General features: G+C 44.1%; 2 protein-coding genes across 4 annotated transcripts in view; one reads left to right on the plus strand and one right to left on the minus strand.

The window, feature by feature from the left end:
* DCAF6 (DDB1 and CUL4 associated factor 6) overlaps nucleotides 1-23,292 on the plus strand; it is a 289,468-nt gene that overhangs the window by 41,179 nt on the left and 224,997 nt on the right. For all 3 annotated transcript variants that reach the window (XM_088482419.1, XM_088482420.1, XM_088482421.1), the window contains exon 4: nucleotides 22,841-22,933. In XM_088482419.1, coding sequence (XP_088338545.1) covers nucleotides 22,841-22,933 — 93 coding nt within the window. The remainder of the gene's footprint in view (nucleotides 1-22,840; nucleotides 22,934-23,292) is intronic.
* LOC148511960 (uncharacterized) lies at nucleotides 14,678-15,826 on the minus strand. Its single transcript, XM_088482446.1, has one exon. It carries the CDS (start codon nucleotides 15,608-15,610, stop codon nucleotides 14,741-14,743), a length of 870 nt encoding a protein of 289 aa, XP_088338572.1. The 5' UTR covers nucleotides 15,611-15,826; the 3' UTR covers nucleotides 14,678-14,740.

Genomic DNA, 23,292 nt, shown 5'->3' on the forward strand with positions numbered 1-23,292 from the left:
TCTACGTAGGTGCTCCTACTCCAGAACTATACTCTCCAGTATATTCTTCCAGTGTTATTTAAACTCCGGTGTTCGGACTTCTCGACAGCAGCATATCCATACCCACATTTCCTTTGGTGGTGCTTCCAGGCAGAGTCCTCATACCAGCTAAGTACTCTGTTGCTTTCACAGTGGGAACCAACTACACTGGGCTTTCACTGGGTAAAGTCCATATCCTCTTGCGGGGATCTCTGGTGAAGTTCATTGGGGGTTTTAGCAATATATTCCGTGTATCTCATTGCACTCTACGTGCTTTTCCCACAGTACCAACAAACCATGCCTCTTATTGCACGCTTTTTCCCACAATGCCAACACATCCAAGCTATTCATTGCACACTACGTACTGTTCCCACAGTGCCAGCACATAAGTGTATCTCGTTAGACGCTACACTCTGTCCAAAGAATGTCAACATCTATATCTAATGCTTGCTACGCACCGTTTCCACAGTGTCGGTACGTCTGTGCCTCTCATTGCATGCTATGCACTTTTCCCACAGTTCCAACACATTCTTACCTTTCATTGCACACTACATTCTGTTCCCACAGTGCCGACACATACGAGTATCTCATTTCACACTACATGCTGTCCAAACAGTACCAACACCTCCGTATACACTATTGCACAAATCCGTGCCAAAGCATTCCTGTACACTTTGGCCCTGATTCAGACCCTCTCATTGGGTCTGTGGGCGTTTTTTTTTTTTTCTCCAGGCCGATTGCAAAGGTGTGGGTGCCAACCAATAGCTTGTGCGAGCGGGCTGGAGACCGTCGCGATTATCGCGGCCATCGGGCTTGCAACGAGATCCTGGGGTAGGGTCTCTGCTGCTGCAAGCCCGAGTGGACTCCCTGCTCTAATAGAACAGGAAGTCCACTACTGACATCACTAGTGATGTCAGTAGGTCCTCCTACAAACGCCAGGCGTTCCTAAGGGAACGCCTGCGTTTGTGCAGCCACCCCCGCACTCGCCTACAAAACGGTGTGAGCTGTCACTCGCCATTTTCAGCCGCCCAGTCTTGTAGCGAGCCCCATATCGACTGAAGTTCAGTTGCTCGGCAGGGCTTGCGCATGCTGGACGCGGTGCATGCGCAGTGGCCAAACATTGAACCGCTTGCGAGCGGCTCTGAATCAGGCCCTTTGTGCACTTCGCTGTATCTTCAGCATTTGTGTCTACGGTCTTAAGCACCCAGGGTATTCTGTGGCTAGAACCTCACTGAGTATTGCAGCAATACCTTTCCCCCCCATAGAAGCAAATTACCAAGGCTTCACACTACCCCTTTACTCATTGGCATGTGGAGCGTATACAAATGGTTCTCTCTTTGACAGGTCTACGGGCAGACTGATTTCTTTCGCACAACTACAGTAGATTTTAATTTCTTCCAAACTCAACACGGTAAGCTCCATTGGGCATTGGTTGATGCCCGTTTATCGGTCTAACCCCCTAGATATAAGATATTGCAATTACCACTCCCATTGCGGAAAGCCATTTCTATGCATTATAATTTGTTGCATTCTCTACTAGAACCTCCATGAGCATTATGACTAGAAGGATCATTTTCTTACTTTGACTATTGATATACTATTGCAATCTCTAACAGACTCCTCCTGCATTAATCCGGCATTATCTTAAACATGTTTTAGAATTTATTTCTCAAGACTTTTTTTTGTCTCTGAAGAAATGTTTCCATATTGGGTTGACTGCTGGCCACAGATGCCATAAGTGTGCAGACCCTATGACTGATCTATATAATTGCCTTTGGCAATGCCATTCTATTAAAAAATTCTGGATTAGTGTATGGAAATTTACAATAGACCATTTAGTCAGCACTTTACTCCTCAACCCAGAGTGGGCAATATTTTGACTCCTGTCTGAGGGACTTCGAGTTTGTTCCTTGACCTTCTGGGTGTTTCTGCACACGCCTGGCTGATCTGTTCCCTGTATTTCATACAATCATAAATGTACTTGTTGTTTATCCTATTTGCATGCCCACCACACTTCTCTAAGGGGCATATTCAATTGGGGACGAGAGTAGCAAAAACCCACACCTGCAGGCAAAACCTTGCACGTGTGGGATTTTTGCTATTCTCGCCACCAATTGAATATGCCCTTAAAAGAAGTGTGAATAGCAAAAATTTAAATGCCCCCCAATCAGGTGCACGGTTTTTACTTTTTTGAGCACCAGGAGGTTTTTTTTTCAGCACCTCCAGAGCAAGTCTGATTTTTCCTAAAATCGTTAATGTTAGAAAAAATCATCAGGACTTGCTCTGGGACCCCGGTGGCGGAGGACTAATTAAACAATTGGAAGGTTCCAATTGGCTTAATTAGTTCTTAATTACTCACCTTCTGAAGAGCTGTCTTGTGCATCCAGCGTCGAGACCCGGTCTCCTGCAGCATCGGTGAGAATATCAGTGTGTGTGTGAGTGTTTGTAAGTGTGTGTGTGTGTGTGTGCGCGCGCCTCCCCAGTGTATGCCCACCTCATAACAGGCGATGGGAGAACTACATCTCCCAGCAGCCCCCGGAGCCTCTCAGGAGCCCCCTCCCCAGTGAAAAGATGGAGGGGAGGCCACCAGGAGCTGCAGAGACTTCCGAAGTCCCGTGTGCAGGTAAGTGTAACTTTTTCTGTTTTTTTAGGGTTTAGAGGAGTTTGCATACCCGCAAGGTTTTTTACCTCGTGCTCAATTGAATATGCCCATTATTGTTTAGTTTGCTGTACTGGTTGCAAGTGGTCATTGCCACTGCGATGGTTTTTCTACTTTGTCTGATGTTCCACCCTGACACACATGCTTGGTGTGATGGTACGATGCTTGTAATGTTTCCCTTATTGCACATTGTCTGTATTTTTGAACTGATGCTTCAAATAAAAATGTCTTAAAAAAACCAAACTATAAACCTAGTATGACTTAAATTGTAAATGATCTGTTATTAGCACACACACTACATAAAACACATTTATATGTCATATCTGTTTTGAATTACTACCTCCTTCACACAGGGAAACCAGTATACTTGGCATCTCACCAAAGGATCTCTGGCCAGGAGGCAGACAACTAATAGGGTGTCATTAGACTGTCTGTAAAATATCTCATAAAACTTTTATTGTTCATCTGCATGGTTATTCGTATAATTGGTACTCCCAATATACTGATCCCAATTTACAATCTACAGACATTCATCATATTATTCAGTATATTCTTAGATATGTACACTCTAACCAAGGGGCTATTTACTATTTTCCCCTAGTCTGCATGCACGGCCGGTTCTAGACATTGTGGAGCTCAGGGTGAAAGTACCCAGATGGCGTTCCTCTGTGCGCGCGCACTTCCGGAAAAGGGGTGTGCTTGCGGAACACCCCCAATTCATCACACTGTGGGACGTGCCCAGCACTTACGAAGGTGCTGTGCTTCCCCCAAGCTGTCCCCTCATGGCAAATAATTGCCATGCGCAGTAAAGCACCTTACACAGTATGTCTAACACAGTAATGCCCTGTATAACACATTATGCCACACGCAGTAATGGCCTTTATAACACATTATGCCACATGCAGTAATGCCCTGTATAACACATTATGCCACACGCAGTAATGCCCTGTATAACACATTATGCCACATGCAGTAATGCCCTGTATAACACATTATGCCACACGCAATAATGCCCAGTATACATTATCCCCAATTCAAATTACGCCACACAGTAGTCCCTTATTCATGTTATGACACGCAGTGGTGCCCCTTTTACACAATGCCCAAATTAGTGCCCCTTATACACAAGGCCCACAGTAGTAGTGCCCCTTATACAATGCCCACAGCAATGGTGCCCCTTACACAATGGCCCCCCAAGTGGTGCCCCCCATGCAGTGCCCTCAGTAGTGACCGCAGTGGTAATGCCCCCATTGGTAATGCCCACAGTGTTATTGCACCCAGTAGTAGTTTCCCCATTGGTAATGTCCCCTATATTAGTGCCCACAGTAGTAATGCCCCCTAAAATAGTGCCCACAGTTGTAATGCCCACATTCATAGTGCCCCAGTAGTAATGCCCCCTATAGTAGTGCCGACAGTAGTAATGCCCCTATAGTAGTGCTCACAGTTGTAATGCCCCCAGTAGTAGTGCCTCCAGTAGTAATGCCCCCTATAGTAGTGCCTCCAGTAGTAATGCCCCCTATGTTAATGCCTCCATTAGTAGTATCCACTGTAGTAATACCCCCTATAGTAGTGCCTCCAGTAGTAATGCCACCATTATTAGTGTCCACTGTAGTAATGCCCCCTATAGTACACATACCACATACACAGTCCAACACTCCCCCATCATCAGTGCACCCACAGGGCGAGCGAATCTTCCATACCCCAACGCCCCTATAGTAGTGCCTTCAGTAGTAATACCCCCTATATTAATGCCCCCAATAGTAGTGTCCACTGTAGTAATGCCCACCTATAGTCGTGCCCCCAGTAGTAATGTCCCCTATAGTTATCCCCACTATAGCCATGCCCCCAGTGCTGGTGCTTCTGGAAAAAAAAATACAATTAAAAAACAAACACAATACTTACCTTAAGCCCTGCTCCTGCATACGCTGCCGTCCGGTCCGACCGTGGCTCCAACACGGATCTATGGGAGAGACGTCATGATGTCCCTCCCATAGTGCTCTCTGCGGGAGCCGGAAGCTGGAGCTCAGGAATGAGCTTCGGCTTTCGGTTGCTGCTGCAGAGAGGGAGCCGGGTGCACGCTGAGATCAAATACCAGTGGGCGCCTGGCAAATGGAGTCTCCCTGCGGCGGCTAGCGCTGGGGGGGGGGGGGGGCGGAACTGTTTTTATTTTTTCTGGGATTTTTTTCTTTCTCCTAGGGACTCAGTGGCGCCCTCTAGGGGCCGGCGCTCTGGGCGACGGCCCTGTTAGCCCGCCCCTAGAACTGCCACTGTCTGCATGCTACGTAATGCTCAATGAATTTTAAGAAGACTTATTTTTTGTGTTTTGTGTTGTGTATTTCATTTAGTTAATTCTTCTTCTTCTTCTTCTGATTCTTCTTCTGATTCTTCTTCATTTTCCTTTTATAAGCTAATCAGATAAACCCGATAGCTAACCAGCAGCAACTCCTTTCAGCGGGATGTAGCTATGAGACCGGCGGCCGTGATGCCGCCGGTCTCAATACCGACCGGGAAATTCCGACAAGGGACTTAAGATGGGCGTGGAAATAATGGCGCCTATCTTAATCCCGACGCTGGAACGTCAAAGGTCGACAGCCTGAACGAGGTAAGTCCGTGGCGCTTTTAGTGTTAGCTGCAGGGGGGAGGGTTAGGTTTAGGGAGCGTAGCGGTGTTAGGTTTTGGGGAAGGAGGTTAGGGTTAGGCACCACTGGGGGGTTTGGCACGAACGGGGAGGGGAGGGTTAGCGTTAGGCTACAAGAAGGGATACCAACCATCGGTTGCCGCTGTCTGTATGCTGACAGGAGGCATCCCGACAGCCGGCATTACAGTACATACCCATTCCCTTTCAGCTTATACACATATATAATGTAAATCTCTACATATATATGTGTGTGTGTAATATATATATATATATATATAATTACACTGTACCAGTCAAAAGTTTATACACACCTTCTTATTCAGTGCTTTTTGTTTATTTAGATTATTTGCAACATAGTAGATTAATACTGAAGACATCAAAACTATGAAAACACATATGGAATTATGTTGTAAACAAAAAAGTGTTAAACAAATCAAAATATGTTTTATATTTTAGATTCCTCAAAGTAGCCCCCTTTTGCTTGGATGACAACTTTGCACGCTCTTGACATTCTCTCATCTGACCAGAGCACCTTCCTTCATACATTTGTGGAGTCGCCCACATGCCTTTTGGCAAACTCAAATCGTGTCTTCTTATTTTTATCACTAAGTAATGGCTTTTTTTCTGGCCACTCTTCCATAAAGCCCAGCTCTATGGAGTGTAAGTTATTGTGGTCACATGCACAGATACACAAGTCTCTGTTGTGGAACTCTGCAGCTCCTTCAGGGTTACTTTTAGTCTCTGTGCTGCCTCTCTGATTAATGCCCTCCTTGCCCGGTCTGTGAGTTTTGGCAGGTTTGTTGTGGTACCATGGTCTTTCCATTTGATGATAATGGATTTGATGGTGCTCCGGGGGATTATCAAAGATTTGGATATTTTTTTTTTATAACCCAACCCAGAATTGTACTTCTCAACAACTTTGTCCCTGACTTGTTTGGTGATCTCCTTGGTCTTCATGGTGTGATGCCTCTTGCTTAGTGGTGTTGCAGCCTCTGGGGTTTCCGAGAAAAGGTGTGTTTATACTGACAGATCATGTGACACTTAGATTTCACAGAGGTTGACTTCATTTCACTAATTATGTGACTTCTGAAGGTAATTGGTTGCACCAGAACTTTTGAGGGGCTTCATAGCAAAGGGGGTGATTACATATGCACATGCCAATTTTCAGAATTTTATTTATAAAGCTTCTTTTTTTATATGTTTTTCTCATTTCACTTCACCATATTAGACTATTTTGTGCAGATCCATCACATAAAATTCAGATTACAACCTGTAATTTAATTTTTTTTTTTAATGTAACAAAAAAGGTAGTTAAGGGGGGGTGAATACTTTTGCAAGGCTGTGTGTGTGTGTATGTGTGTGTGTGTGTATGTGTGTATGTATATATATATATATATATATATATATATATATATATGAACCCTTATATCGCGCTTACTCTGGTTGAGCTGCACCAATTAGGTGAACCTCTGCTAGTAGAGGACGTAAAAATAGAAATGGAAGAGAAGGGGTACCTTTGGTGCACTACAACTTTGAGTATTAATTGAATAGAAGAAATTTCCACCACTTAGGGGGATTTATTGCAATATTAGCTGTTGGTCAAACACAACTTTCTAGTTAGTCTTCAAATCACCACAAGTTTATGTTTTGGATATTATTCATAAAATAAAAGCCCTATGGTAGCCCACAATTCTTATACCTGAATATTTTATTCTTGGTAGATCAACAGAGGTATAAATATAAACAATTTACAATATAAATCAATTCATAAATAGCATAAAACAACTTTTAGTAAACCTGCCCCAGTACAGAAGGATAGATGTTATCTGCCACCTACACCTTTTACAGGTGTGAGCTCTTAGGTGGACCTCTTATGTGGTAGGTGCAGGTTTCTCAAAGCGATGACCCTACGCGTTTTGTCCACCTACGGGACTTCATCGGGGGTAAACACAAAAATGGAACTGGTCTGAATAAACACTTGATGATATGGAACTGGTTAGAACACTCAGTGGTATAAGCTTATTTTCTGTCCTGTTTTAATAGGGAGAAATTCCTAGAAAGGCTCTTAAAGCCATGTAGTTCTTGTAACAAATTTACTAGAACAATTAGATGGATATTTCTCAACCAATAATTGTAACCAGATTCCTTAATAGCAATTTAAATATGAAGATGCATCATATACTCCCAATGTGTAAAAATGATGAGACCCAGTGCCAAGCAAGTGGTAAAACTCATTCAGTCCAATGAAGTGTATGTCTCCCTCTGTTAGCAGTAAAATCTGTGATGCCAACTGTCTTAATACCGACCGGGAAATTCCGACAAGGGACTTAAGATAGGCGTGGAAATACTGGCGCCTATCTTAATCCCGACGCCGAAACGCCAAAGGTCGACAGCCTGAACGAGGTAAGTCCGTGGCGCCTTTAGTGTTAGCTGCAGGGGGGAGGGTTAGGTTAGGGAGCGTAGCGGGGTTAGGTTTTGGGGAGGGAGGTTAGGGTTAGGCAGCACTGGGGGGTTAGGCATTAACGGGGTGGGGAGGGTTAGGGTTAGACTACAAGAAGGGATACCATCGGTTGCCGCTGTCTGTATTCTGATAGGAGGCATCCCGACAGCCGGCATTACAATACATACCCATTCTTCAGCTTATACACATATATAATATAAATCTCAACATATATATGTGTGTGTATATATGTGTGTGTGTGTATATATAAGTGTGTGTGTTTGAGATATATATATATATATATATAACAAAGCGACAGGCCGGCACTCCAAAAACTAAACATGTACTTGCCCAGGTGCCTTCTCAGGACCAAGTTCCAAGCCCAAATATGCACTCACGGGTCATTCAGTCACAAATACAGGATACCAGATCCACGATGTTTCAACGTTTCGGTTTATTTAACCTTTCTCAAGAATACAAAAAACATACAACATACACACCTTAAATAGCCCAGAACCCTCGTGTATCACCGCGTCCATGTTGGCGCGCAGAGATGAAGTCACACGCCTGCGGCGCCCGCACGTCACGTGACCAAGACACGTGTATCCAATGCAGAGGCCCGGCGAGTGCCCACCCCTCTCCCGCTCCATTGGTGGATCATAATCATCATGGTAACAAACATAATACAAACAGTGAATATACATCAGTCTGAACGCCAGTACAGTCAGGTAGGTTGAGAGAAACATGTTCAAACATACCAATATGAACTACCAATGTAGTAATCCTGTCTCCCATATAAAGGCAATCAATATATATGCGCCCCATGATTCTCCCAAATATACAAGTGTCACATCAAATAACGGATGGATGACTGCAGAATGTCACTCACCAATTACCAAAAATAGATCTAAATATATGACACCCGGATGATATAACTTAACTGAGACAGACCCTACAAAGGCAATATAATAACTGCTGTATAGGACGCATATATATTGATTGCCTTTATATGGGAGACAGGATTACTACATTGGTAGTTCATATTGGTATGTTTGAACATGTTTATCTCAACCTACCTGACTGTACTGGCGTTCAGACTGATGTATATTCACTGTTTGTATTATGTTTGTTACCATGGTGACTATGATCCACCAATGGAGCGGGAGAGGGGTGGGCACTCGCCGGGCCTCTGCATTGGACACGTGTCTTGGTCACGTGACGTGCGGGCGCCGCAGGCGTGTGACGTCATCTCTGCGCGCCAACATGGACGCAGTGATACACGAGGGTTCTGGGCTATTTAGGGTGTGTATGTTGTATGTTTTTTTTGTATTCTTGAGAAAGGTTGAATAAACCGAAACGTTGAAACATCGTGGATCTGGTATCCTGTATTTGTGACTGAATGACCCGTGAGTGCCGCTCTGCTGTGGGTGTGTGTATATATATATATATATATATATATATATATATATATATATTATGTGTGATATATATCTCTGTGTATGTATGTGTAGGCTATGTATGTATTTGTGTGTAGTCTGTGCCCTGAGTCTATTCTGTATGCGCAGGTCACTGGGGAAATGGCGTGGCTGCCATTTTCCCTGCGTTTTCCTCACTGCGCATGCGCAAAACGCTGGTAAAATGTCCGTGGCGGCCATTTTACGGCGTTTTGTGCAGGGTTGAGACACCAGGTGGGAGACCTTGGACAGATAAGTATTAGATAATTTGGGTGTAGGGTGTTAAGTGCGGGCCTCCCTGGACCCAGGGGCCAGTGTGCACCACACACCCTGCACCCATTATAGATATGAGCCTGAGTAGGAGTAGTGATGTTGTGGCATACCAACATATACTGGCCCACTGCGACCATATATTATGCTTATTAGTCTGGTTCATCAATCACACTACTTGTAGCCTTTTTGCATTACAGACCTTACCAGGTATTTCTTCACCTCTGCCAGCAAACCCTCTGTGAGATGCCACTTGGTCCTATACCTGACTACTATCCTTTATGCAGAGATGTCTGCTTAATAGATTTTGTGACTTTTGTATATTGACTGAGGATTCTATTAAAGTAATACTTTTTTTGCATGATGTCTTTTGAAATCTGAACTACAAATCTCTATATCTTATTTTGCTACACTGTTTGTATTTAGTTACTCTGTATTTTAAACTACATTTATAAGCCTTAATAGGGCTAGATTACCTTTGTATGACCTATTTATCTGTGTTAATCAGTTTTGCATCACTAAGTTTGTTACAGGGTAAATGGATGCTCCTAAAACTGCCGATATGAACTAATGTTTTTTTTTCACAACACTGTGTAGGTTTATGAATTGTCTGTTAATCACGCTGAATACTAACAAGTTTGTCATGGCGTACTTTTACTAACAAATAATAATGCAAGTCTTGAAGGGCTTATGAAATACTAAGAAATACGCACTATGCGCAATTATATGATTTGATATATGGTCTATAGCAAGTGGGCTATATACTGTATATAATCTCCTATTTTTTAGGACCAATACTTTATACCACTACAACTAATATGTCACCTTATTAAAACAAGGTATCACTATCAACATTTGTAATACTATCAACATTTGTAATACTACTAAGATTTCTTCATTCTTGGACCATTCTAGGATTAGTTTTAATATTTGTATTCTTTATTGTGCCTTTTTGTGTTGTCTGTGTGAGGAACACCCCTGTTCACTCAGTGATACCACTTTCAGACATACCACACGGGAATTTCCTTCTCAGACCCAGGTTTTCCACCTCAGCAAAAACCCGTGTTTTTGCTGCCGAGACCCCCTCACACTACACCTGAGACCTGGGAAATTCAAACATAAGTCGGGTCTGCCCTGGTTGTTACAATGCCAGGCTGCTCTCATGTCACGCTCATACATGTCATACACACTTCTGCAATCACACGCCCCTTCTTCAGCCACCAGACCTCACAGCAACAGGCAGCATCTCTGTAGATAGTGTGCGCCGGCTGCTTCTACACGCTGCAGCATAGACTGGAAACCTCTTTCCAATCCATCGGGTACTTGGTCTTCACCCGTTAATCACCCCAGATCCAGCACTGACAGATTTTTTATTCCTATTATAGGAGGACACCCTGCCCCATCCAGTCAGCCCACCTCCTCCAGACAGCACCGAACGGCCAATCGGAGGCCTCTAGGTGCGACTAGGGAGTAAAATTCAGGGTTGCATTACTCAGACTTAATCCAGGTTGTCTACCCGGGACTTATGTCTGAAAGGCACCCCTGCTATTGACCAGGGTTTTTCATGGGACTTAAGCGAGACCCGGGTAGTTTGGCCGGCTCAGGGAAAAACCAGGCAATCTCGCTATGTTTGAAAGGGGTATAAGGGTATAATATCCCCCACCCTTATTTTAAGAGTTTTTCTTCTCTTTTGCAGTCTGCAAAAACCTCCCTGTGATAACATGAGTCCTCTACTGCTATATCCCAGATGGGTTGGAATTGTTTACTTTGAGAACATGATTAGCACATTCAAGCCAGAGACAGCTGTCTGGCACCAGTTGTTGGCTAACGTCTGGACAACAAGATTATAACAGCAGAACATGTTGCAAACTATATCAAATTACATGTACTAAAGGCATAAGTCATAAGTCATGTGTGCAGTATATACAGATTTTTTGCAAACACAAACAAAAGTGAGTGAGAGCTGAGAGCCAGAAAAAAACCCATAAACTATAACCTAAAACAACAGACTCTTGTACATTTTGCCTAAAAAAGGGATCCGCTATAGATGGAACAATTATTATAATTTATTTATAACGCACACTATTTTTTTATTGTTTACAATTTTTCAAACCGCAGTATGAGTACACACAGTGAGTAAAGTTCCCACCTTTTATGGTGCAAACTCCATAAAGTAAACTCCTTATCATTCCTATGATAGTCTGCAGCCTCTGCTCTCACTTGAGGTTGGCACTGGTCTTATGTCCTTCGTTATGACAAAGAGACCAAAGTGGATAGAAGACTGTGGTCACAACTCATTGACACTTTGAGTGTGATTGTGGGCCATTGGGTCAATTCCTTTTCCATTTTGTCAACTGTAACCTGAAGCATGAATTTTTTTTTTTTTTGTCACGGGGCTGAAGACAAGCTGGTCTTTTATACTGCAGCCTTTTGCATCAGTTAGTTACTTATAATAGCGGTGTCTTCTTTTACTGTGAATATTTGATAGTTAGTCACTATAGCATCAGAGTCTAGGGGTCATCCTGGAGTCTCATTCCTGCACATCTATTGTATAAATCTGTATAGGATCAGTAGCTGGAGGGAATGCTGGTCTTTGTATTGCCATTTTGGAGGACTTTGGGGTGCATCCATGTAAGTTGGCTCCAAAAGCTCTGACAAAATGCGTGTCTGCGTTCCTGCTGTGCACCGTAATCTTGCTCTGTTATTAGTGTATGCTTATGGATTGAATGACTGTTGTACAGATTAGTAATATACAGAAGGTGGACTTAGCCTGCGAAAGCGAGATAAGTCAGACTGTGAGTGCCTCTGAATATGCTATGATTCCTATTGGTACCAACCAGTGATTTCTACCTACTTCTCCCTGTAATAAACCTGTGCTCTATTCTAGTTACGGTTATACATATAATAAAATGTATAGAGAGATGTTCCTGAGAGATTTATACTGTAGTAATATATTAAATAAGGGTTCCGGACTATAGATAGACAGTAAAAAGGTTGACAATGTCTAGATAGTCACCAGATGTTAGACAGTCAATAGGACGACTGGGACAAAAGGTTGACAGGGACAAATGGTCGACACACTAAAGGTAGACATGTAAGAAGGTTAGGGCCAATATATATATATTTTTTAAAATCATGTGTCGACCATTTTTGTGTCGACCTTTTGACACAGTTGATCATTTGTACCTGTCGTCCTTTAGTGTGTTGACTTTTGTCCCAGTTGACTGTCTAACATCTGGTTGCTATCTAGACACTGTTGACCTTTTTATTGTCTATCTGTTAATCCACACCCATTAAATAATTCTGTGCTACTATCCTTGTGCTATTTTTGGTATACTACTAACTTTTACTATTCTCATTTATTTGCATATATTTCATGCCCGCCACAGTAAGGGCGAGGTGCAATTTTGATACATTGCAAACCTCACTTTCAAGAGGTGGTTAATGTGTAATGTACTACTAAGAAACAAAATTACTACTGTTTTTGATATTGAATTGTGGGTTTTTAGAAGTCATTATGAAAACCTGAATAAAAAGTGTTGTAGCGCTCAACCTTCTCGTTCCGTCCAGTAATATATGAATGGCTAATTGTCAAATGAATGACTAATTATCATTAAATTGAAACAAATAGATTCTAATGGTGTAAATTGAGTACCATGTACCAAGTTATAGTCAATGAAAAAGATAAGATAATGATATCTCATTAGTATGAAAATCCCATTAGGTAGGAATGTACAATGTAACAGAATGGTAACCAGTACGCGTGTGTATCAAAGTATCACAAAAATATTTATTCACTAAACCAAGGATAGTTATAAGCCCTCTATGCACTGAGGCGTTAGATCCTTACACAGGTGTTATTGTCTTAATTGACCTTAATGAAGACACAGACAACTGTAGTGGAATCAAAAATTGAACAAATATTTATTAAAATACACATCTCTTTGGTGGCGAATAAAAGCATTGCTTTCCGAGCTCTAGCCCACGAATAAACTATAAATGAGGCTACCTGAAGGCCTCTGACGCAACCTGAGTTACGATAGGCTACACCCTTTCATTTGGCTTAGTACTACTGAGCCCCACCTCTAGGAAGAAGCCCAGGTCCCCCCTTAAGGGCAGAGACAACTTGCCCTGGGAAAGGCAGGCGCCCCGCAACAACCACTTGCGCCCTGTTGGGCCACTGAGAAGCAATGCTTTTCCGCCAACGCTAGCTAAAAGAACCGCAGCACGCCACCAAAACTACAATTCCACCCCAAATGCAGAGAAAAGGCTACGCAAAAACAGAGTCATACCCGCTTCATTAAGGTGCACCCCGTCAGAACGAAACAAACTGGGGTCATCATATTTGACATAAGGGTGTTTAATGACAGAACCCCCTCTTGCTGTAACGAAGTTACCAACAGAAGCATTGACTTTCTTCCTCGTCCGGTCGAAGACCGCTGCGCTGTAAGGGCATCGCCACACTTGACATTGGGTGATGTCAGACCATATTATTCTAATGGGACCCCACCGAGACTGCACCTCTTCTAAATCAGCTTTAATACGAAGTATAAGGCTGATACCTGTCCCTCTCCCCAGATTGTTGCCACCGGCATGCAAAACCAAGCACCCGGGTGTCCCCCATTTTGCAAAGGACTCGGTGACGAGTGGAATGATTCCCTCCCATCTAAGCCCCCTGACACCTAACCACCTAACCTCCCGACCGCTCAATAGACCTGCTGCCCTGGTGGATAAATGAGATTGCCCCGCCCAGTAAATGAAGGAATGCCCGATAAACCAAATAGGCGAGCCGTCTTGAGATGTATCTGTAATCAGATTAATCCCAAAACAGTCAATGCTAATCCATTAACCAGGACATACAGGCCAATACAACAATTTCAAACAAACAACACCAATATGAAACAAAAATTGGGCAGCCGAGGGAAAGGAGGGAGGAAAGAAGGGGTAGCGCGATAATGAGGAAAGGAGCAGGCGACCCAGGCGAAGGTAAAACCATCTAAAAAAAAAAACCCTGGGGGGTATAAATTCTTTGTCATTTCTTTGTTTTTTTTTTGTTTTTTTTTGTTTGTATTTTCTCTTTTTTATATATTTCTTTCTTTATTCATTAATTTTATTTTGTTTCATTTCTTTATTCATTCATTTATATTTCATTTCTTTCTTTCTTTCCCCCGAGGTAAAAAAATTACTTTCGGCCAAATCCCTTCACACCCCCACAATAGTGACGAGTAAAAGTCTGGGTCAACCCCGCAGGGAGCGCATTCCTAGCTGCTGGTGTTAGGCCGGATGTACCGCTTGTAAGCGGACGATTTCCAGCGGCCAAGCGACTGAATGCTGCTAACTGACATGCCCTCCTCCGCAGCGCAAGTGGCCGCCCCTATCCTGAAAGAATGAGTGCTGTACGCAGACGTATCCAATTTTAAGGCCATTAAACAACGCTTAAATACAGCTGAAAATTGGAATTTTGTGAGGGGAGAGGCATTAGCGTGCGCCAGCCAGTGTGAACAGCCCTCGGGGCGTAAACTGGCGAACTTAACTGCCAACGAAATGGGGCACGCTGTTGACTGAGGCTGCTCCTTGAGGGTGATCCATCGTCCCCGGCCCAGCTGATCGGTTTTTGAGCGGTGAATTTTGCACAACAGGGAATCTGCCTTAAGGACTACATTCTCCGCTAACATTCCAGAATCCGACGATCCTTTGGATGACGCAACCAGCTCGCAAATTCTAAAGGCCCCGTAAAAAGCCATTGAAAAAGCAACCTGGAACAGGGCTGCCTCGTGTGGATCCGCAGCTACCGTCGGGACTATTTCAACTAGCGAACGCAACAACGAAAGGTCAATGGGCCGCCTCCTATCCTCCTTGGGCTTGTCGCAACGAGCCCATCCTTTCATGGCTTTAGAAACTAAAAAGGATTTCGTTGGATCTGCTCTGCCATATAATTTTGAAAAATAAGCAATCCCAGCTAGGGCCGTGCTAGTGGACGGCCTGGATCTGCCTCCTTCATAACAGCCCCAGACAAAAGCGCTAAGACATTGCTCTTCTGTCTTACCTGAAGCAACCTCTGACCTGAGGAAGTGCTCCCAATCCCTCCAGGCCGCAAGGTATGCGCGACGCGTAGACGGCGCTAAGGCCATGGTCGCCAGCCCTTCTATGCCGGCTCAACAATCTGCCACACAGAAGGAGGACAAATTAAACCTTGCAAACTCGCCTTCGGAGCTAAGCCCCTAAACCTCAACCACTGGAAACGTGACAATGCGTCTGCTATACAGTTGTCAGTCCCTGGGACGTGGCACGCCCTAAAACCAATATTCGCCTCTAAACAACGGAGGACCAAATTCCTGACTAAGCGCAAAGCGGGCATGAAAGACGACTTTTGGTTATTAATGGCTTGCACAACCCCCAAATTGTCGCACCAGAACACAATGTTCCGATTACTCAATTTGTGGGTCCAGAGCTCAACGGCAACAATTATTGGAAAAAGCTCCAATAGAAGCATATTAGCCGTCAAACCCGAGGCATGCCAAGCCTCCGGCCAAGGCTCGGCGCACCAATCGCCATCAAAATAATCGCCAAAACCGAATGCCCCTGACGCATCTGTGAACAGCTGGAGACACTTGCTATTGACGGGCGGGGAGGGCCAAATCCTAACTCCATTAAACTTGTCCAAGAACGACAACCACAAAGTCAGATCGTCCTTGATTTCCCTAGGCAGTTGCAATTTGTAATGGGGTAAAGATATACCCGAAGTGGCCCTCTCCAGCTTCCTACACAAAACTCTCCCAATTGGTATCACACGGCATGAAAAATGCAACAACCCTAACAACGATTGCACTTCCCGTAACGAAACCTTATTTGCTGCTATGCAATGACTAATCTGCTCTCCCAACCGCTGAACCTTGTCCCCAGGTAAGCGAGAACAGCCGGCCGATGTGTCTATCTGTATCCCCAGGTAGGATAAGCACGTGTATGGACCTTCTGTTTTCTCATGCGCGATGGGCACCCCAAGGGTATGGAATGAGTTAACTGAAAAAAGCATATCGCCGCACGTGGTATGACCCGCTGGTCCCACAACTAAAAAATCATCCAGGTAATGTGTAATACCTGCATGACTGGAACCCGTCTGAATGCACCATTGAAGAAAAGTACTAAACTTCTCGAAGAACGCGCAAGAGACTGCGCAGCCCATAGGCAAACAGCGTTCCACATAATAAGAACCGTCGAACTTAAAACCCAGCAGCCGGAAAGATTCGGGGTGTAATGGCAACAAACGGAAGGCAGACTCGATATCCACCTTCGCCATTAGTGCCCCAAGCCCAAAACTTCTAACAAGCCATAGTGCCTCGTCAAAAGATTGGTAACTCACGCTACAAATGTTAGGCTCGATGGCGTCGTTAACAGACCGGCCGACAGGGTACGACAAGTGTTGTATGAGCCTGAACTTACCCGTGACCTTTTTGGGGACTACACCCAGTGGCGATACGCACAAATTGGGAATGGGAGGTTCAGAAAAAGGACCGACCATGCGCCCCAATCTCAGTTCTGCACCCACTTTTTCTCTGACCACGTCGGGGTACATTATGGCCGAGCGCAGGTTGCGAGAAGCTACAGCTGTAACAGGTGCTACAACCGGGATGCGAAAACCGAATGAAAAACCGTGAAATAAAAACTCTGCGGATGCCCTATCCGGGTAAAAACTTAACCATCTGCTCAACGCTGGCAAACGAATCGGGGACGGAGCCAACTCCAGATTACTTGGCGTTGTCGCCGCGAGGGGTGCTTGAAGACCCGACTGTCTTAGTGCAATCTTTGGAGGAGTGGTTTCCGCTGCAGCTAGTACAGGAGTGACGAAAACGACACTTCGCACCCCTGTCGCATTGTCCACTGTTAAAGGCAAAACATTTCCCTTTAACGAAAGGAATGGCCTGCGATTTGCCTGCGACCGGATTGTTACGCTTCGGGGCGCTGTCGCCCACGAATTTTCGCTGCTGCGTAACGTCGAGCCATACTTCGACGTCCTTGAAACCCAAAGCCATGGTTTTTTTACCGTCCTGCTTCCTACGAAAATCTTCATCGTAGGAACGCCAGGTGGTGCCGCGGGCCTTAATCTGCATGCCATGAATGAGATGAATGTACCTAAGTACATTCATGTGCTCCGCCGGCCTTGTCTCTAGGTAACAAGCACCGAAAACCAGCATGCCAGTCATCCAATTGTCATAAGAACGGTACGCTTCTTCGCCCATTCCCCCAGCGGCTTTAGCTGACGCTAAGCCTTTCCTGCCTAACTCCGTAATTGTAAAGATGTCTACATAGCGACCTTTATTAATCTTCTCCTTAATACGCTTCCTAACACCTCTAGTGATAGCCGTATTGGAGCAATGTACTAAATCGGGCCTCTGAAGCCGCAGAGGCTGCTGGCGCCCTGGCTGGCTTAACCCCTACTCCTGCATCCTTTCCTTTAAAATGCCGCTGTAGCATGCGCATGAGCTTGCGCGGCCTCTTAGGCGAACCTGAGGTAGAACTAGAATCGCTGGTGCTTGAGCTATCGCTGCCAGGTACAATATCATCACAACCCTCCTCACCAACGCCGGCGACAGCAGCTCTTCCGTCTTTATCTGAAGCTTGCGTCTGTGGGGTCTGCGGGGTCCTGAGTGTGTTCTCCACTCTGTTCTCTGGATTTTCGGAAGGGGCTGTAAAAGAAAGAGGAGTGGCAGTATCAAAAAGCCCAACCCCGTGTGTCGTATTAGCAGCAGGAACTGTCCCTACAGATTGTGGTTGCTCAATCATATTTAACGACCCGCCGTCTGAAGCAGGGTGTGGGCCGATGAGAGGGGGTTGGTTAGAACTTGGCGGCGTAGCAGACCCCCAACCTGGATGAGCCCAATAGGGGTAAGGACCAGTCGCAGCAGACCCTTGCGCCAAAGGCTGGTAGAATGTGGGCCAATACGGAAACATTGAGTGTTGTGGTGCGTGCAAAAAGGAGGCTGGCATGGGTGCATGCATCCATGGGGATGTGACCTGTGAAGTGTGTGGAACACCCGACCCACTAAGGCCAGGGTGGGCACCAACACCTACTGTGGGCGAAAATGCGGGAGCGTTAGGGACGAAAGCCTGGTGTGCGACTGCGGAAGTTGCAGCTGGAGCGCAGCTGGTATTAGCATAACTGCCCTGTGAAAGCGCAGGAGCCTGCACCGTGGCCAGACCAGTGAGAGCAGGTGAAATGCTCGCCTGCAGGTGGGGCTGCGGATCAGGAGTAGGGGGCAGCGCGTCATGTGGGTTGCCCTCCTGAGGCCTGAGCTGTGGAGGGGCCTGATAGGGGACAGCCGCCAAGCAGTCTGTGGAGACTGCTTGGTGTGAGGGGGGGAGGGGGGCCTGTGTATGGTGGATCTGCGCCCGGGCCTGGGCGCATAACATGGGAGCTGGAGGGGGAGGGCGCAGCCCGCTGAACGCGGCGCCGATAACCGGCGTGGCTGGGGCGGGGTCATGTGACCCGCGAGCCAGGAGAGCAGGGGCAGGCTGGCCGGGATTAATTGCCGCGCCGGGCAGCACGCGCGGCCGGCGGGGGGGGGGGGGGAGGAAGAGAAGAGGGAGCCGGCGGGCCGCGCGTGTAAGGGCTGCTGGAGGCAGAGGGGGGGTCGCGAGCCCGCACTGCCCAAAACAGGTATGCGGGAAGGAGGTGGAGGGCGGGCGGGGCTGGACGCTGATAGTGGGTAAGCAAGATCAGCCAGGACAGAGGGGGGGGGCTCAACGCCTGGGAAAAGACATGGTGAGAGACTGTAAATAGAAAAAGAATAGACAGGGAAGAAAGTGGGGAAAAAGGAAGAGATAGCAGGAGGATTGTAGTGTTGAGTGTCAGGGATGAAAAAAGGAATATTAAAGCACTAAATAATGAGTCTGAAAAAACAATATGGCCGACAGAGATAACTATGAAATGCACTTAACTCTGAATTTGCAAGTCACAAAGAGGAAGTAAACCCTGCTTCCCCTTTTTTAAGTATGTGAGCTAAGGCCCTCCCCACCAGAACTTGTGATAGGCTGTTTTAACCAGCCTAGACCTGTCAATCATAAGGCAGATTGACACGAAAAACACCCAATGAGCTTCTCTAACCCCCATATACAGAGTCTTATGTAGCATCAGGCATATGCTGCCTTCAGCTACCTAAACTGGTGCACAAATATAAGATGGTCTCTGTATCTTTAAATCATGTAGGATGAGTGGTAAATCGGAAATCTAATGGTTAAATAGTTCCTGTCCAATGTCACTGCATAATCAAAACAGAACAATCTGCGGCGTCCCGCTTATAAAGAAAAAATGGTGATGGTTGATGAACTACGGTGCCCGGGATGATGTTCCTGGGGTCAGGGAGTACGGTGTGGCCTTGATGGGGAGAGGCTAGTTCTCTACAGTGCGTGGCATCAATGTCGGAGGGTGCCCGATATGTCACGCCACCTCCAACATACAACGCCACAGCGTGCGCTGAGGTCGGTGGCCGGGACACCACGGTCACACCGCTTGTGAGAGTAATGTGCCGTGTGTCTCCCTTTGCCGACCTGGGACTCTCCTCTCTACCCTGAAGGGCACCGCTCCTAGCCCTGCCGGCTCCGGCTTCCACACTTCTGCGGCGCTGTCTTCCTGGGTTGGTCACGTGGCTATGACGGTGTTGTACGTTGATGTCTCTTGGAAACAATAGCTGTTGAAGAAAGGTTCCGGATCATCTATGAAGTGCACCTTGGTCTTACGTCCTTGGTGTAGGCAAAAAAGCAGATAACTTTGGAATCTTTAGCGTGTAGTGTACTCCAACGCGTTTCAGCCTCTAGGGCCTTTTTCAAGGAGATATTATAATAGATGGTGTATTAACAAACAATCCAATACGTGTTCCTGTACATAAATTACAATATACAACTATATGATCAAGCGCTTGTAAGTTAATTTTTCAATTACCATTTAACTTTTGATATATGATGTTAATACGGACTCATTACAGTACTACAGATATTACAACAGTATGTTTATAAAGTGGGGTGCAGGTATATTTCAAACACCGATATATGTAAGAACCTCTGTTTAATAAGAACCACACAGATTTGGATAATATAATATCAACAATAGAGCTAAAACTTCAGAATTGCGTCATAAGACAAAATAAAACGCCACCTTGCTAAATACTTTATTATCAAAAAGCCTCCAATGAGCCACAGAGATGCATATAAGAGCAATTGTAAGGTACACAGCAACTTTTTATTCCACAAATTTCTCACTGTTTTATTTAGCTGATTATAAAATTATAATTTATGGCTGTTTGTAGTGGTATTAATAAAATGTATGTTTTAATGTATTCTTCACCACACAAGAGACCATTCCTTTTTCTTCACCCTGTTTAAATTGGTCCCACTAATTGTCATTGGTAGCACTCCCTGAGAATATATGTGAAAAAAATTCTCATTATACAACAAAATCACTGCAGGGGTCTCTACCTTTATTGCTAGTAATTAATCCAGTGTGGTAGGTCTCCATAACTGTACCGAATAGTGTACTACTTTAGCGTAAACTTCCTGATGAACTAAATTATGTTAAATTGATGAACGCAATGTTTTGTCCTATAGCCAAGACTGATTATTTCGGTCTCAGAAATAGTGTTTGACAGATTCACATCCGTATACCTCTCTAACATGATGTAATTTTCCAAGATCTCCTTCCTCCTCTGTCTTTGACTTTTTAAACTATTTGTGGGAATACATGATGCATAACCAATACTCCATGGTGCCCTTTATTGAATTGTCCGGTAGTGCACTAACTGTATTTTTTGATCCCTTAAAAATGAAGACTGAAGAAGGTTTTTAAAAATTTAGAAACAGAAACCCCTTTTACACTAAAACCCTGGGTCCAGCCCAGGTCACTGAACAGGGTGTCACTGCGACTTGATCCCACACCGCAAGCTGGACCTGAGATATTGCAGAGGCTTCCCTCAGCTGGCACTTGAAGATGACATCTCTAAGCGTCCGGAATGCGGCTCTTTATATGCAGTTAAGGGGACCCTTTTGTAGTTGCTTTCCCTTGAAAAAGAAAATGCGCTTTCATATTATTAGATTTGATGCCTCCAAAAATTCAGTTGCTCCCACCTTAGATAGACTTCTTGGAATTCTATAAATGCATTTGTTTCTATTCTAGTTGGATCTGTGTCATGATCCGAGTCTGTGTGCATCTCAGGTTATACTACCCACACAATAGAAATATTTAAAAAGATAAGAGAACCACTCTGTTTCCCAGCACTTTAAAAAAGACTCCTAAATACTCTCAATCATTTAGTAAATTGGGAAAAAAGCCTTTGCATTAATAGTGATACAGGTTGAGTCTCCCATATCCAAAATGCTTGGGACCAGGGGTATTTTGGATAACGGAATATTCCGTATTTTGGAATAATTGCATATCATAATGAAATATCTTGGGAATGGGACCCCAATATACACACAGAATGCATATATGTGTTATATGCACCTTATACACATAGCCTGCAGCTCATTTTATACAATATTTTCAATAATTTTGTGGCTCAAGCAAAGTTTGTGTACATACATGAAATAAATTTGTTTCATTTACACCCCATACACACAGCCTGAAGGTAATTTTATACCATATTTTTAATAATTTGTGCCTTAGACAAAGTTTGTGTACATTGAACCATCAAAAATCAAAGGTTTTATTATCTCAGTCATGCCAAAATTATTCCGTAATTCGGAATATTCCGTATTTCGGAATATTTGGATATGGGAGACTCAACCTGTATTAGCTAAAATGGAAATGAAAAGGATTTATAAATTTAAAGACTTTGCCACAACATGGGCTTAATACAGATTTTGCATTGAAATGGCTCCTATGAATATGTTTATAATGAATGTATTCAGTATACAAGATGAAAATACTGCATTTATTGTTAATGTTCTCATGTACATATCAATCTTTCGTAAAATGGCACCTGAGCAAGTGTTCCCAGGTATATCTGCAGTGCCGATGGAGAGTTAACTTTGGACTATTTTTCTCTTTTGAATCTTTATTTATAAGATATCTTTATTAGTGATAATGCAGTATTAAGCTAGATATATTTAGCAATAAAGACACTATAAATTCGCTTCAAATACCCAATCAAAAGTATATAGGAATGTCGTTGTAAATACAAAATTTTATTTATTGGTTCCATACCTTTTTGAACCATTATATGAATATATAATATGAATAAATATGCATTACTCCCCATATCAGCAGTAAGTTAAAATGTAATGTTTTAATGTTTTTATTTATATGATGAACTTATATTTATGTTCTTAATATGAGTATGACTTATGTGACTTTTTTTTGTTTTTGAAAATAGGTGAATTCAATTTCCTGGAACAGTACAGGGGAATACATCTTATCTGGCTCTGATGACACTACTTTGGTTATTTCTAACCCTTACAATAGAAAAGTAAGTTCTCTTTCTATTGGCTGCTACAGTGTATTTATGTATTAATTTTCAGTTACACTTACAGCCCCGACCCTGATATCGGAAAACACAATTTATTTTATAATAAAGAACCGGCAGATCCCGGAAAAACCAGCGGCATGTGGCAGCCCCCACGGCTTGTCTAGGAGGGTTATGTTGGTGTTTTTCAAGTGTAACTTTTTGGTTTGCCTCCGGGAGGCACATGGAGCAAAACACTATTAACTTGCAAAATAAAGGTTTCACTGTGGACTTAATTAACCCAAAGACCCTCAAATTCTATACGCTGTGTAGCAAGGGAATGGTTTTATGCACCGCCATCCATATAATGCACGATTTTGATG

Source organism: Taudactylus pleione, unplaced genomic scaffold (assembly GCF_031769625.1).
Source record: "Taudactylus pleione unplaced genomic scaffold, aTauple2 ptg000288l, whole genome shotgun sequence".
In the NCBI taxonomy this organism is placed as follows: Eukaryota; Metazoa; Chordata; class Amphibia; order Anura; family Myobatrachidae; genus Taudactylus; species Taudactylus pleione.